Source organism: Scyliorhinus torazame, chromosome 28, assembly GCF_047496885.1.
Source record: "Scyliorhinus torazame isolate Kashiwa2021f chromosome 28, sScyTor2.1, whole genome shotgun sequence".
Lineage (NCBI taxonomy): Eukaryota > Metazoa > Chordata > Chondrichthyes > Carcharhiniformes > Scyliorhinidae > Scyliorhinus > Scyliorhinus torazame.
In genome coordinates, this window is record NC_092734.1 from 14903974 (window position 1) to 14920677 (window position 16704).

A 16704-nucleotide genomic window follows, 5' to 3' on the forward strand; every position below is an offset into this window, starting at 1 on the left:
TGGATATGTATCTTTGGAATCTGGGCTTTAATTCAATCAACATACATTAGTCCAGGGTCCCTGCAGCCTCAGTGAGGTTGCAATCATACGACAAGACTTGCATTAATCCTTCTATTGATATTTCCATCCTGTATTAGCATCATGATTCAGAATACATTTCCTGAAAAGTGGTGTGATGGAAGCAAATACAGTAACAACCTTCAAAAAGGGAATTGGATGGGTGGTTGGGGGGTGTTGTGGGCAAGGGTCTGTGTGGTAGTCACCACTGATGTATATATTGAATATATAGGTTGATATAGGTGCTTTACGGTAAGGCCCCTGTACTACAGGTACCCAGTAGGCGGAGTATAAAGATGTGTGCTCCCAGTACAGCAGCCATTTCGTCAGCTGCTGTAGGAGGCCACACAGCTCAGTGTAATAAAGCCTCGATTACATCCCACTCTCGTCTTTGTGTAATTGATCGTGCATCAGTCTAGCAATATAAAACTGCACCATGATGTCAAGCTAACTTCAAAAACGGTGTACAAATGGATGTGTTGGAGCCCCTGTGTATTTGATAGACATAAGCAGAGCTTAATTAAATACTTGGGAGAGAGCGTGCTCATCACTTATTTTACTTTTAAAGAAAAGAAAACATCTGGAGTAGATATGCCCCCTGTCCACAAGAGCTAGCTTTTCAACAGGAGGGGGGCGACACGATGGCGCAGTGGTTAGCACTGCTGCCTCACGGCGCCGAGGACCCGGGTTCGATCCCGGCCCCGGGTCACTGTCCGTGTGGAGTTTGCACGCTCTCACCGAGTCTGCATGGGTCTCACCCCCCACAACCCAAAGCTGTGCAGGGTAGGTGGATTGACCATGCTAAATTGCCTCTTAATTGGAAAAAAATAATTGGGTACTCGAAATGGGAAAAAAAAGGAATAGTGATGTAGTTCCGTGTGCGTCAGGAAGGTGCTATCAAAAGAGCCTGGAAAAAAATAATTGGGTACTCGAAATGGGAAAAAAAAGGAATAGTGATGTAGTTCCATGTGCGTCAGGAAGGTGCTATCAAAAGAGCCTTAGCAGTAACTCTTGTAGATGGGTGCACACTGCTGCTATTGTGCACCAGTGGTTGGTGGGATGCCAATCAAGCAGGCTGCTTTGTCCTGGATGGTGTCAAGCCTCTTGTTGGAGCTGCACGGTTATGAAACCAAATTCATTCAGTTGCCGGCTGGGCAATCCCCTCTATAGTTCTAACGGTGGTAATGGCGATTAGTAATGGTAATGGTAGGAAGTGGCGATGAGGGCAATTTTTATTTAACGGAATGAGAGCGTCGCTGACTGGGCCAGCATTTATTGGCCATACCTAACTGCCCTCCATTTCAGAGTGGATCCGGAGTCACATGTAGGCCGGACCAGGACATGAGCGAAACAGGTGGATTTTTACGACAATCGACAATGGTTCCATCAGACTTCCAATTCCAGGTTTTTATTGAATTAAAATTTCTGACGTAGTGGGATGAACCTGGGTCCCCAGAACTTGCTCTTGAGTATCTGGATTACCAATCCAGTCCCAATACCACTGCCTACCTTCTATCATACCATAATTGCTGTGCAAACAGCCAGAACCTATCCATTCATCAGTGAGAAGAGGCAAGTCTGTTTGTTCGGTGGAAGGTCCTTTGCTTGTGTGCGCCACTGTGTCTATTTAAAGATCTACTGAGCAAATGCAACTCAGGTCAATATTGATGATCACAAATGTTCCTTTGGCTCCCAAAGTTCAAAATGAGCAATACATCAAGGACAAAAACAGAAAATACTGAACAATCGCAGCTTGCTGTCAGGGTGCCATTTTGAGTGGGCGGCCCATTAGCGAAGTCCTGGGGTAGGCCAACTCCCTTCGGCTCCGCTTGGTAAAGCATGTTCCCACCCACTGATTTTCTGGGTACCACCCCCTTCCCACAAATATGGAGGGTGACCCCTCCCTCCTTCTCCAAGGATCCCCTGAATAAGGTGACCCTCTAAATACAGAGACCCCCCCCCCCAGGGACCCTGGTAGGGGAGGGGTGGGCAGGCAGTGCACTGTGGGACGGGGATGGGGAGGGTGGCCCACGGGTGGACTTTGGAAGCAACTCCCTTAAGGAGTTACCCCCCTAGGCCCACAGCGGGGATTATCCCATCAGGTACACATTTGGTGATAATAATAATCTTTTATTGTCACAAGTATGAAGTTATTGTGAAAAGCCCCTAGTCGCCACATTCCGGCGAATGCAGAGGGAGAATTCTGAATTCTCAGCCGGTACGGGAATTGAACCCGCGCTGCTGGCCTTGGTCTGCACCACAAACCAGCTGTCTAGCCCACTGAGCTAAACCCCAACCTGGAGGACCGGAGAATCATGGGTGCCCAGAGACTCTGGTGCCGGGCCCGCTAAGTGGATGCAGTTGGGTCAAATTAGCATCCTCCCGCTGGCGCGAACCCCAATCCTGCCGGCAGCGGCCGGGGGGGGGGGCATAGTGTTTGGTTTGGCGCCCAGTGCGAACCTCGATTTTGGCCAGATTCTCTGCCGGATTGTGATCCGCGTTGCGGGTGGAGATTCCCGCCCATTAAGTTTAAACGTCCCTCCAACACGTGGCTCGTGTTCTTGGCTGACACACCAGTTCAGGACAGATGGAGTGCTGCACCGCTGCAGGTGCTGTCCTTTAGAAGACATGTTAAACCAAGGCCAAATGTCTTTTTCAGTGGCTTGGGCATAATTAAAGCGGAACAGAGAGTTGCTCGATGTCCCCGAATCAATGTTACATTTGCAACCCCGAGCACAAGAAGCCGGTTAACTGGTTATTAATTGCGTTATTGAAGAAGCCATATGTTTCTAATATTCTGGGGAATATTTGGGGATATTTATAAGGCATGTGACAGAGTATGGTATCAATGCAAGTCTGTCTTTGGAAAGTGGGTGTAACTGAATGGGGAGTCACCAGGCAGGCTCAGTTCCCAGAAGGGTACGTTACTCCCATTGGGAGAATGGTTCTTTTGGCAATTAATCCATGTGGTCTTTCTTCAGGTACAAGTCTGGACAGCGCAAACCAATAGACTATTGGCCAGTGGAGACCAAAACCTGTCATTATTTGACGGCCATTGCACAAGCATTCGCAGCAAGGATTAGAAATGTGGAAATCTGGACCTCATCCTGTTCCTGACCCAACTGACATTTGCCCAAACTAAGAATGTCCTGAACATTTGAGTACAGTGTTTTCAGCTAAGGAAACACTAGGGAAGCTCCCATAGCACAAACATTTCCAACGGAGCTTTCAGATATGACGTTTATAGTGCTTAATGCAAGAGTTACAATTCTGCAAAGTGCTGTACAAGGCACGATAATGCCTCCCCCTTAAAATGAGTGTTTCCGCAGAAATGTCACCCCCCGCCCCCAAAATAATAATGAAACCAGCTCCGCCCCCTATCCCAATGAAAGACTCACTAATATTACCAAAAGACTCACCGATTCCGCCTTGGGTCACTGTCTGTGCGGAGTCTGCACATCCTCCCCGTGTCTGCGTGGGTTTCCTCCGGGTGCTCCGGTTTCCTCCCACAGTCCAAAGATGTGCAGGTTAGGTGGATTGGCCATGATAAATTGCCCTTAGTGTCCAAAATTGCCCTTAGTGTTGGATGGAGTTACTGGGTTATGGGGATAGGGTGGAGGTGTTGACCTTGGGTAGGGTGCTCTTTCCAAGAGCCGGTGCAGACTCGATGGGCCGAATGGCCTCCTTCTGCACTGTAAATTCTATGATAATCTATGATTACTGTTCCAGATATACTAGAACCCACAAAAACACCGGGGGCGAAATTCTCCTACCCGCCCCGCCACTTTTCTGCCCCGACCGGCCAGCGGGAGTCTCCGAAACACCGGCCGGTCAATGGGGTTTCCCATTGTGGGGCAGCCCCAAGCCGTCGGGAAACCCCCGGGCGCCGGCAAAACGGAGACTCCCGCCGGCGGAGAATGACGCCCCGTAACTCAGGCAGGGTGGCTTTATATCAGACACGTGGCCGGTCACACCTTACCTGTTTTGTAAGCGCTGTTGATAGCACGGACTTCCGCATTGGAGCGAGATGTCAGGATCTCGATCAGACACTGTTCATCCGTGCCAGCGCCCTGCATTCAAACGGAAAATGGTCAAGGTTCTTCCCTTTAAAAACAAAATGAGCACAGTGGGCGGGATTTCCCATGCCACATGCCTCCTGATTCGTGGCGGTGGAGGCAGTCCGCCATTGGCTGGCGGCTGCATCTTCTGATCCCGCCGTTGTTACCGGGGTTTCCACTGAATGCACCCCTCGCCATCGCGAAACCCGTGGCAGGGGTGTGCCATCGGCAGGACCGGAAGAGTCCGCTGTTGTGAACGGCTAGAAGGTTCCGGTCAGTGGAATCAATTATTCAAGAGAATTTGTACGTAAAGCGAAGTGAGCAAGGAGTAGCGTTCCCCCAACACTCCCATCTCTTCCCTAACAATGTGGCCTGGCCCGCGATCGGGGCCCACCGATCGGCAGTCCAGCCTCTCTGTCTGGGGGCCTCCTTTCCTCCGTGCCGGCCCCTGTAGCCCTGCGCCATGTTGGGTTGAAGGAGGCCACTGCGCGTGCGCGGATCCCGCAGCACACAGTTTGCGCCGGGGTCGGCATGTGGAGCGCCGTGCTGGCCCCTTCGAGGGGCCAGAATTAGTCCTGGCAGTGGCCCGTTCACGCCGTCGTAAAATGCGACGATATTTACGACGGCATGGACACTCTGCCGCGGGATTAGAGAATCCCGCCCATTAACTTCAAACAGGGGGAAGAAATTTTAAAAAAACAACTGGTGAGGTGGACTTGCATCGATCCTTTGTCGCCTGGACCACAGGCTTAGAAAAGAAAAGAAAAGGGGTGAAGTCTTCAAAATTATGAAGGGACTCTTCATGGGGTGGAGGCACGGATGGGGATACTTCCACTTGTGGGGCAGACCAAAACGAAGTACCATAAGTGTAATATGACACTAATCATTCCAATAGGGAGTTCATGAAGGAGAAAGAAAAACAAGGACATGTTGGTGGGGTTAGATGAAGTAACGTCAAAGGAGCCTTGGGTGGAGTATGTACCGGTTGGGCCAAATGGCCTGGTTCGGTGTTGTTAATTGTATGGATGTGTCTGCAAAGCAGGCCTGCTGCTGTACTGTTCAGCAGCTCTGTGGATCCAGATGCCAGCTCCTTACCCACCTTGATAGCTTCCTTCAGTTCAGTTGCATCGTAAATTGTGGAGGACTTCAGCAGCGCCAGAACTGCCTTCTCAAAATTGCCTGACAACTCGGACTTCAGCTCCTTTATCAAATCCTGCAGCAGAAGAGGACAAGTGTCAAATACACAATGGAAACGCACCGACTGAAGGTGCAGGTGGCCCCTGGCGCTTCCTCTGGGCTGGACATCACTATTCACAATGGCCCCGTGTTGTCACATGTGTACGCCGTTGCTTCTGACAGGACCCCCCCACCCACCCCCCCCCCCCCCCAGCATAGAGAGGGTGGCCACTATTCCCACCAGCACCCCAACGAGACCACTGCTGCTTCACCTTGAAAACGTGCAAGAGGTTTAAACTGGGCTGAAGGAACCAAGAAAGAGACCAAATCTGAAGGTTAAAACCAGGTTGATATTTGGGGCCTAAATGGAGAGACACGCACACACACACCTACTCCATCCGACTTTCCACCTTCCCTTGCCTACCCACACTACCTTTACAATATAATGTTGCCATTAGATTAACTTTTGAGAGCCATCATAATTGATACAGTGATGTTCGTTTTATTTTAAAAACTTTGTTTGTTTTGTCATGGTGTTTGAAGCAGGAGATATTAATCCTTCAATTTTTATTTTTCTTGAAATTTATTCTTTCGTGGGATGTGGGTGTCAGTGGTAAAGCCAGCAATTGTTGCCCTTCCCTCCCTCATTGAGTTTGAACCAAGTGGCTTGCCCCACCATTTCAGAGGGTACATTTCTCCGGGACTGGAGTCACGTGTAGATGAGCTGTTTTAGCGATGATTGGCTGAGAGTTAAATATTGGCCAGGCCGGGGAAAATGCCCCTGATCTTCTCTGAAGTAGTGGCACGGGGAATAAATGCCTATTGAAGGAGGTCTAATGTAGGATTAAAAGTAGTCCTGCCTTCAATCTCCAATATGGGTGGAACAGTGAGTTTTCTGAATTAAGTTCCCTTCTAGAGTGAGAAAAAAAATCAAACAAACATGCTGGACTCCACTTGGCCAGTAATCGTCAAAGATACCTGCCTTTCCATAGGCCGTCTTAAAGGACAGGACAATCTGCTGCCTCTGCTTATTCGAACGATGAGCAACTACATCGATGATAGCTTGTTCGTTCGTGCCTAGGAACAGAAGAGTTCAGAATCAAGAACGGTTCCTGTGAGTATCAACCCCATCGATGGGGTATATTAGAATTTGTCCATCATCGACAATGCCAGGACAATCAGAAACACTCTTGCCAAACTGACAACATTGTATTGCTATTGTCACACAACCCATGGAAAATGCAAATAACTCTTCAATGACAACTCTAAAACTTGTATTGCCAGCAATTTTCCTACAAGCCCTGGGCCTCACAAAATGGACCCAGTTGTGGTAGTATGTATTGGGGGTCATGTGGGACTGGAAGCCCTAATGTCATTGGCTGACAGATCCCGGGTCCTGGTTGGCCGTTGACCTCAAGCTCCGCCCTGAAGGCGAAGTATAAGAAGCCGGTGTCTTCCCCCGCAGGCCAGTTTACTATCGAGCTGCTGGGGAACAGACACGCTTAATAAAGCCTCATCGACTTCACTATATTCGTCTCACGGAGTCTTTGTGCGCTACACCAGTGAGATACAATAAAAAGGTCACCGGATAAATATGATGTGGAGAGGATGTTTCCTCTTGCGGGAGAATCTAGAACCAGGGCTCACTGTTGAGGTTCCTCATTTAAAACAAAGATGGGGATGATTTTTTTCTCTCAGTGGGCTGAGAGTCTCTGGAACTCTGTTCCTCAAAAGGCAGTGAAAGCAGCGAGGACTCTTTGAATATTTTTAAGGTAGAGCGAGATGGATCCTTGATAAACAAGGAGGTGAACGGTTTTCGGGGGTAGGCAGGAATGTGGATTGAAGCTACACAATCAGATCAGCCTTGACCTTTTTGAATGGCGGAGGGGGCTCGCGTGTCCTACACTGCTCCCCAATTTGTGCGTTTGTAGGTTTTTTTGTATGTTTGCACGTTTGAGAGTGAAAGCGGACTGCAAACAGGAACTAAAACAGCAACAAAGATCACCCATGTGCAAACAACAGGTGATGCATACGCAGTATGCACTTCCTCCTGCAAGAAATGCATCGTCGATGCCGTCCTTCTTTTCAAAAAAACTTTAGTTGGCCGTTTTTCCGTCAATTTCTAAAGATGGCTTCTATTTTTTATATTTAAAAACACGGATAAGTGAATTTGGGGCCGCAGTGGGTGATCCAAGTACCAAGCCTTTTGGGCGGATAAGTAAATTCACGAAAGAGGAAGGTGCGGTTGGCAGGATTTATCGTATCGCCAACTGGGTTTGACAGGGGAAAATCCTGAAACTGCCCCACAATTCAGCAGTAACTAGTGACATTACTTGGAAGATGGACAAATATAGCTGCTCAGCGGTGAAGGGGGGAAACAGGGAGATGGAAATATCGCGTAGAAACGGTGAGTGATATCTTTCTGAAGCGGAGGTGCAGGCACGCTGCCAGAGTGAGCCAGCAGGAGGCGCTGCTTTCCAACCTGACCTGGGAAACACTTGCACGATGCTGACAGAGGTGTCCTGGAATCTTGCTGCTGTGTCGGATCACGACGAATGCACGTTTTAATGGTCCTTGTTAAAATAATGCGGAGAAGAATTTCAGGCTCTTGTGTAACAATGCCACAGTTACAGGGGTTTGGTGTCAGAGGTGAATGCGAAGGCAGAAGGCGTTTGATCCCTCAGCACTAATTCGACATCTCAATCACCACAACGAAAAAACAAACAAAAAACTTAAAAGTCCAAAACACGTGAAAATAAAAGCCCATTTGTGAATTCTGTGAAAGAGTGACAACAGTGAAGGGTGTTGACATTGTTTTCATTCATTGCAACTGAAAGGCAAAGTTGTTTTTTGAGATCTGGTTTTACACTAAGCTCGCATTCCGCCCTTCATTTTGCCACAGTTGAGAATATTTTTAGGCACATGGAATACTGAGAGAAGCTTCCTGCAATCTAGCCAAAGCCATTTTCAGGCTCGAGGTGTGATTTGGCAGAAATAGTAAATATTTCTCTCCCCTCTTGAAAGAGCAGAGAGATTTCCTCGGTATCCTGACCAGCACTTTTCCCTCAAAGCCCCCCAACCCTCCACCAGGAAAGAACTGGAAACCCATCACTCCTCGTGTAATTAAAGTGATATAAACACAAAATGGCTGCCTTGCTGAGCTACTTAACAACAGCGAGTGCACTTTAAAGCAAATCACTATAGATAAGGTGACTATGAGCAAGAGAGGCATGATAATGCATATTATAAACACAAGTTATTTCATAAGCAGGAATTTATAAAGTTGTTCAACCATGGAAGGCATCACACCTAACCCAATGTGCACTCCCAGCAGGGATCATTAAAAAGTAATGAGAGGGCATCATCATCTGCCCACTGTCTGCTCTACCCAGCCCACAACTGCTGGATGCTGAACAGTTCCTCATTAAGCCTGTATCAGCGAACATTTCAAGTAAAATACACTAATGCACTTTAGATTCACTCACCAAATCCTTTCATAGCTTTCCTTAGGACTTCAGCATCCCTCAGGGCATCGAATCCTGCAGCATCGCTCACAGTCCCCCGTTTCACAGGCTAAAAGACCACAAGATATTTGTTAGTCAAGCAATTCAGGACTGGTAAGAATCATTCCTCCTCGGGTTGCAGCTATGCGCCAGTTGCTTTTCTAGCCAAGAAGGCGGGCGGGTAGGCAACCTGATGACAATGTTGTACACAAGTGCTGTTTGCATCACTTCATCATCAGCCAGTGTACCACGGGTTAAACTTCTCAAAGTCTCATTGAGAGTTCACTCGTGAACAACCATTACAATGTAAGCATGTGCTATGTCCCAATTCAGATTGGGAAATTTAAGCAAATTAAAGAACCCACTCATTAAGCAAAGCTTTACTCGTCTCAGTTCTGTACCCAAGCATAGAGTTGTGCAATCACCATGTCACAATCGGAACTTACCCTGGAGTATTCCGCTCAGTTCCCAGCATGACACTTTCCGAAGGATATATTGGCCTTCAAGTGAGTGCAACATGGATTTATTAAAATGATACATGGACTCCCAAGGGAAGAGATTAGACAAACTACGATTGTATTCCCAGGGAGTTTAGAAGATCAAATAAGGCAGAAACTATATTTTTAAAATTCTTTCATGGGCTGCACGGCGGTTAGCACTGCTGTCTCAGAGCTCCAGGGCCCAGGTTCAACTCCAGCCTCGGGTGACTGTGTGAAGTTTGCGTGTTCTCCCAGAGTCTGCGTGGGTTTCCTCTGGGTGCTCCGGTTTCCTCACACAGTCCAAAGATGTGCAGGTTAGGTGGAGCTATGTGGTTACGGGATAAGGGAGTGGGGTGGGGGAGAGGACTTAGGTAGGGTGCTCTTTCAGAGGGTTGGAGCAGACTTAATGGGCCGAATGGCCTCCTTCTGCACTGTAGAAATTCTGTGGTTGTATGGGGTGTGGGCATCGCTGGCAAGGCCAGCAATAGTTACCCATCCCTAATTGCCCATTTCAGAGAGCATTTAAGAGTCAATTCACATGTAGGCCAGACCAGATAAGGTCAGTAGATTTCCTTCCCGTAAGGATATTAGTGAACCAGATGGGTTGTTATGACAATTGATTTGTGGTCATCAGTAGACTTTTAAATACATATTTTTCTTGAATTCAAATTCCAACATCTGCCATGGTGGGATTCGAACCTGGCTCCCAGAGCATTGCGCGGGGTCTCTGGATGGCTAGTGACCACGCAACTAGTTTTTAATAGCTGACGGTATTCAGAGTTATGGGGCAAATGCACCAATGTAGAACATTGAAATCATTATACTCAATAAATGCCTTAATTACTTGCCGTGCAATCATATATAGCAAGCAAGTGCATGTCATCCAACATGCACACATATGCCAGGACGCCACACATCCGTATAAAATGCAACCCAGTGTCTTATTTTTTTCTTAAATATCTTCAACTAATAATTGTTTGGGTCATAAACACTTTTGAATGCACTGCGGCACGGTGGCGCAGTGGTTAGCACTGCTGCCTCACGGCGCCAAGGACCCGGGTTCGATCCCAGCCCTGGGTCACTGTCCATGTGGAGTTTGCACATTCTCCCCGTGTTTGTGTGGGTTTCACCTCCACAACCCAAAGATGTGCAGGGTAGGTGGTTTGGCCACACTAAATTGCCCTTTAATTAGAAAAATTTAATAAATAAATCAATAAACACTTTTGAATGTAACACTTCAGGTGGAATGTCACCATATTTTTTCAAACTCTCAGGCTCAGACTGAAAACTAGTCTGTAGCTCTCCAGCTGTACCGCCCAACTTTCACTCCCAATCTCGGGTCTCTCGGAGTGAAACAATGAGTGGGTGGGGTTTACACCGTCACTCTGATGGGGCGGGGCCTGGTAGAGCTGGCATCCGGCACCACGGAGATCAGGGCACCATCTTCAAAAGGTGGGCCAATCAGAACTGAACATCAATTCCCTCCCCCTCCCCTCCACCATTGAGGCACCATTGGGGGGTGCGCCCCCCCCCCCCCCGACTACCACGGAAGTATCGCCGGCATTCTCCCCCCCGCCCCATCAAGTGTCAGCTCGCCCTCCCCCCCACCCTGTGCCTGCACGTCAACCCCATACTGCCTGCTACCCCACCCCACATAAATGGAACCCTCCCCCTCCATGGGGCTCCCATGAGGGCCCATCCCTGGCACTGCCCCATGGCAGAGGTTGGCACTGCCAGGTTGCCCAGAGAGATCCCCTCGACCAAATCTAGTTTATAAAAACCTGTTGTAAACCTCGCCGACGTGAGGTTTCAATATTCAATGAGGGGGAATCATGGGGTGGGGGGGGCGGGGGGGTCCTAATTCTCTCCGGATGTACCCCACGGAATGAAATGGTTCAGAATGTTTCAGAAAGAATGAGATGGGGGAAACTTTGGCTTGCATTTGAATGCACCAGATGGCAATGCCAATTTAGAATTTGTTTTCCACCACCAGCTCGGCAATAACCACCACTCCCATCCATCCAGCCACCTCTCCTCCTCTGCCAATATTGTCCTCTCCTCGAAGCATCCATCCATCCCAGCGGACAGTTCCTCATGGGCCAAGGTATTCTTTTTATCCATTGAATTTAAATTCTAGTAACTGACGTGCCAGGCTTTGAATCCATGTCCCCAAGGGAATAGCTGGGGCCTTTGGATTACTAGCCCAGCGATGTTATCATCATGCCACTATCATGTATCATGCATTTCTTCATTAAAAGCTGAATAGATCTGAATATTTTTCACACAAATGCCTCAATGAACATGTTAGGGATAACGTGCAGCAAAACACAACCTCTTCTCGATGAAAAGACTCTTATCTATAAAAATCATTGATCTACACAGCATCGCATGCAGTTGCCTGAGGGTAACAATTCCAAACGGCAATAAAGCTCACCTCAAAGTCTGAGAAAATCTGTGTGTAAAATGCCAAACAATATTTAAATAGAAAATTAGGATAGTTTCCACCCACTTTAGCAAGTTCCATGCAGGATGCTGCCATTGTCTTTAGTAATAGGAGTTATCATGTGCACAACAATCCTATTTGATGGCACACGCACAAGGCACAGGAGGAGGCCATTCAGCCCCTCGAGTCTGTTCCGCCATTTAATAAGATAATGGTTGATCTGATAGTGACCTGAAATCTGCATCCCACCTACCCCCAGTAACCAATCACCCCTTTCCTTATCAAGAATCTATGCACCTCCGTCTTAAAATATTCAAAGTCTCTGCTTTCATCGTCTTTTCAGGAAGAGAGAGCCAGACTCTCAACCCTCAGAGAACAGTTTCGCCTCATCTTCATTTTAAATGGGTGACCCCCCCACCCGGCCAGGATTCACCGCTCCTATGTTTGAGAGGTAGGAAAGCCGGTAAGGGTGGAGAATCCACTGGGAGTCCCCGAACGGCTTAAACGCCCATGGGATTCCCCATTCCCAATGTTGTCCTCCCCCCCCCAACAATGACATAATGGGGTTCCCACCCAGCAAAGACGGGAACCCTATTACAATACATTAGCATATTGTTAGCGGGCTTCCCTGCTGTATCGTCCCCTCATATTAGGGTATCTGTCCCCCTTGACATGAGATCTTGTCAGCAGGACCTACAACTGGTTTGTGGAAGCACAGCTAATACAGTCCCTGGGGCTGGGGGAGGGGTAAGGACCTGGTGCTCAACAGAAGGAAGGGCATCCAGCAGAGGGCGGTGGTGAGAAGTGACTGAGGAGGAATCTGGGAGAAGTTGACTCGCTCACCATTTTTGAACGCACTCGATGGCAATGCCAATTTAGAATTTCTTTTTCACCTCCACCTCCGCAATGACCACTTCTCCCATCCACCCACCCACCTCTCCTCCTCTACCAATATTGTCCTCTCCTCAAAGCATCTATCTCAAAGGGAAGTACTTTATGGGCCACTTGTTACCTCCCCCATTAATAATTCACTACCCTTCCCTGCCCCTCCTCTTCTTATCCGCACCTTACATGGGGTCTTCAGATAGGGACGAGCTACGAGGGAAGCCTGTTTACTTGTCATTCTTCTATATCAATGGACAATGACGCCCATTACCTCATCTCTTAACAATGTCACCCTGACTGAGATCAGTTAACCTCACACAGGCCAAGGAACCTCTTTGCTCTGTATGGTTGAACCACTCACTGAATAAACCTACATGTGGTACACCCAGATTTATGTTTTTGGCCCTATTCTCTGTGCAATTCAAGGCTTCCACACACCCCCACGAGGTGGACACAAACTCGAAAATAATTTCTGCTGGAATTTGGAAAAACTGGTGGCTCTGGCGACATAAAAAAAGGGAATCATATCTAATTTCTACCACCTGAATCTAAATCTAACCCACATTTATTTTCCTTTACTCTTTTTCGGGATGTGGGGGTCACTGGCAAGGCCTGTATTTGTTGACCATCCCCAATGGTCCTTACAGAAGGCAGTTAAGAGTCAACTAGATAAGGACCTGGGGCGAAATTCTCCCCCAACGGCGCGATGTCCACCGACTGGTGCCCAAAACGGCGCCAATCAGACGGGTATCGCGCCGCCCCAAAGGTGCGGAAGTCTCCGCATCTTTGGCGGCCAAGCCCCGACATTGAGGGGCTAGGCCGACGCTGGAGGGATTTCCGCCCCGCCAGCTGGCGGAAATGGCGTTTGTTGCCCCGCCAGCTGGTGCGGAAATGACATTCGGGGCGGCGCATGCGCGGGAGCGTCAGCGGCCGCTGACAGTTTCCCGCGCATGCGCAGTGGGGAGAGTAAATTCCGCCTCCGCCATGGTGGAGACAGTGGGGGAGGCGGAAGGGAAAGATTGCCCCCACGGCACAGGCCCGCCTGCGGATCGGTGGGCCCCGATCGCAGGCCAGGCCACAGTGGGGGCACTCCCCGGGGTCAGATCACTCCGCGCCCCCCCAGGACCCCAGAGCCCGCCCACGCCGCCTGGTCCCGCCGGTAAATACCAACTTTAATTTACGCCGGCGGGACAGGCTATTTCTGGGCGGGACTTCGGCCCATCCGGGCCGGAGAATTGAGTGGGGGGTCCCGCCAACCGGCGCGGCCCGATTCCCACCCAATCGCCGGTACCGGAGACTTCGGCGGGCAGCGGGGGCGGGATTCACGGCGGCCAACGGCCATTCTCCGACCCGCTGGGGGGTCGGAGAATGACGCCCCTGGTGCACAACATTGCTCCGTGTCTGGAGTCACATGTAGGTCAGTCCAGCCATCGTTGGCAGAATTCCTTCCCTGACGGTCATTAGTGAACCAGGTGGATTTTTAGGACGATCATTAATAGTTGTAATAGTCATCACTACTGAGATGTTATCTTCCTTGTTTTCTTTTTATGAATAGAATTTAAATTCTAGTAACTGACGTGGCAGGATTTGAATCCGTGTCCCCAAGGGAACAGCCGGGGCCTCAGGATTACTAGTTCAGCAATATTATCATTACGCCACTGTCATGCATCATGCATTTCTTTGTTAGAAGAGGAATAGATCGGAACGTTTTTCACACAAATGACCCAATGAACACGTTTAGGATCCCGTGTACCAAAGCACACTCTCTTCTAGAAGAAAAGTCATCCAATCTGAGACATTAAATTTGGACGTGATTCTCTGGCCTCCCCACGATGTGATTCTCGGCGGTGGGAAGCGGCCAGCTGTTGGCCAATGGCGCGATCTTCTGGTGCCGCCACTATCAATGGGATTTCCTATTGAATCCACCCCACATCACCGGGAAACCCACAATGGGGGAGCGCCGTTGGCAGAATGAACCGCCGGAAGGGCTCGCCCATAGTTTCTCTCGCAGCAGAATCTGCCCGAATACTTCCAGTATTTTCGGTTCTTATTTCTTTGCAACTAACCGGTTGATGACACCTATGACATTCTTCTGGGAAGATTTCATTTCAGTTTTTCAGCATTCACAGTATTTTGATTTTGGGTTAGTTGAAAAAAAAAAGCAACCTCTAGATGTTAATGTATGGTACCTCGTGGTCTCCATCTAGAAAAATCTACGCACAGCATCGCATGCAGTTGCCTGAGGGTAACAATTCCAAACGGCAATAAAGCTCACCTCAAAGTCTGACAAAACCTGTGTGTAAAATGCCAAACAATATTTAAATAGAAAATTAGGATAGTTTCCACCCACTTTAGCAAGTTCCATGCAGGATGCTGCCATTGTCTTTAGTAATAGGAGTTATCATGTGCACAACAATCCTATTTGATTGCACACGAAAAAGGCACAGGAGGAGGCCATTCAGCCCCTCGGGTCTGTTCCGCCATTTAATAAGATAATGGTTGATCTGATAGTGACCTCAAATCTCCATCCTGCCTTTTCCCGTTAACCTATCACCCCCTTGCTCATCAACAATCTATCCACCTCTGCCTGAAAAATATTCAAAGTCTCTGCTTTTACCACTTTTTCAGGAAGAGAGTTCCAGAGACTCTCAACCCTCCGAGACAAAAGATTTGCCTCATCGTCATTTTAAATGGGTGACCCCCCCGGCCAAGAATCTCCACTCCTGTGTTTGAGAGGTAGGAAAGCCGGTGAGGGTGGACAATCCAATGGGAGTCCCCTAACGGCTTACACACCCGTGGGATTCCCCATTCCCATTGTCCCCACCCCCCCCACCAGTGACAAATTGGGGTTCCCACCCAGTAAAGACGGGAACCCCATTACCATACATTAGCATATTGTTAGCGGGCTTCCCTGCTGTATCGTCCCCTCATATTAGGGTATCTGTCCCCCTTGACATGAGATCATGTCAGCAGGACCTACAACTGGTTTGGGGGAGCACAGCTAGTACAGTCCCTGGGCTCTGGGGGGAGGAGGAGAGGGAGGGGGGGGCGTGAGGACATGCCTGGGCGCTGCCTCCGAGCTCTGCCCCTCTGATGCACAATCAATTACTCTCGAGACAAGGCGAGTCATAACTAATGGGCTTTAATCAGCTAGAACTGTACCCAGCAGCTTCGATACAGAAAGTGAAGGCTGCTGGGATGGCATTGGTTCTTATACTCCACCTCTCAGGGCGGAGCCATGTACATTAGCCAAGGGTAGACTCCTAGGTCTAGCCAATGGTCATCCACCTCTCAGGTACTGCAATACCTGGTATTACCACACCCTCCAAGTTGGGCTACCCGATCTCTGGAAGGTCAAAGTTCCTGCTGGGAAGGACGATGGTGAGAAGTGACTGAGGAGGAATCTGGGAGAAGCTGACTCGCTCACCATTTTTGAACGCACTCGATGGCAATGCCAATTTAGAATTTCTTTTTCACCTCCACCTCCGCAATGACCACTTCTCCCATCCACCCACCCACCTCTCCTCCTCTACCAATATTGTCCTCTCCTCAAAGCATCTATCTCAAAGGGAAGTACTTTATGGGCCACTTGTTACCTCCCCCATTAATAATTCACTACCCTTCCCTGCCCCTCCTCTTCTTATCCGCACCTTACATGGGGTCTTCAGATAGGGACGAGCTACGAGGGAAGCCTGTTCACTTGTCATTCTTCTATATCAATGGACAATGGGGCCCATTACCTCATCTCTTAACAATGTCACCCTGACTGAGATCAGTTAACCTCACACAGGCCAAGGAACCTCTTTGCTCTGTATGGTTGAACCACTCACTGAATAAACCTACATGTGGTACACCCAGATTTATGTCTTTGGCCCTATTCTCTGTGCAATTCAAGGCTTCCACACACCCCCACGAGGTGGACACAAACTCGAAAATAATTTCTGCTGGAATTTGGAAAAACTGGTGGCTCTGGCGACATAAAAAAAGGAATCAAATCTAATTTCTACCACCTGAATCTAAATCTAACCCACATTTATTTTCCTTTACTCTTTTTCGGGATGTGGGGGTCACTGGCAAGGCCTGTATTTGTTGACCATCCCCAA

The 16704-nt window shown here is 48.7% G+C and overlaps 1 protein-coding gene across 2 annotated transcripts in view; it reads right to left on the reverse strand.

The window, feature by feature from the left end:
- LOC140403540 (annexin A11-like) overlaps positions 1–16704 on the reverse strand; it is an 89793-nt gene that overhangs the window by 29800 nt on the left and 43289 nt on the right. The window contains exons 2-7 of one of the 2 annotated variants that reach the window (XM_072491529.1): positions 14877–14894; positions 11708–11725; positions 8777–8864; positions 6274–6368; positions 5215–5328; positions 4037–4127 (exon numbers count right to left, since the gene is read on the reverse strand). In XM_072491529.1, coding sequence (XP_072347630.1) covers positions 4037–4127; positions 5215–5328; positions 6274–6368; positions 8777–8864; positions 11708–11725; positions 14877–14894 — 424 coding nt within the window. The remainder of the gene's footprint in view (positions 1–4036; positions 4128–5214; positions 5329–6273; positions 6369–8776; positions 8865–11707; positions 11726–14876; positions 14895–16704) is intronic. The other variant, XM_072491528.1, reaches the window with a different exon arrangement.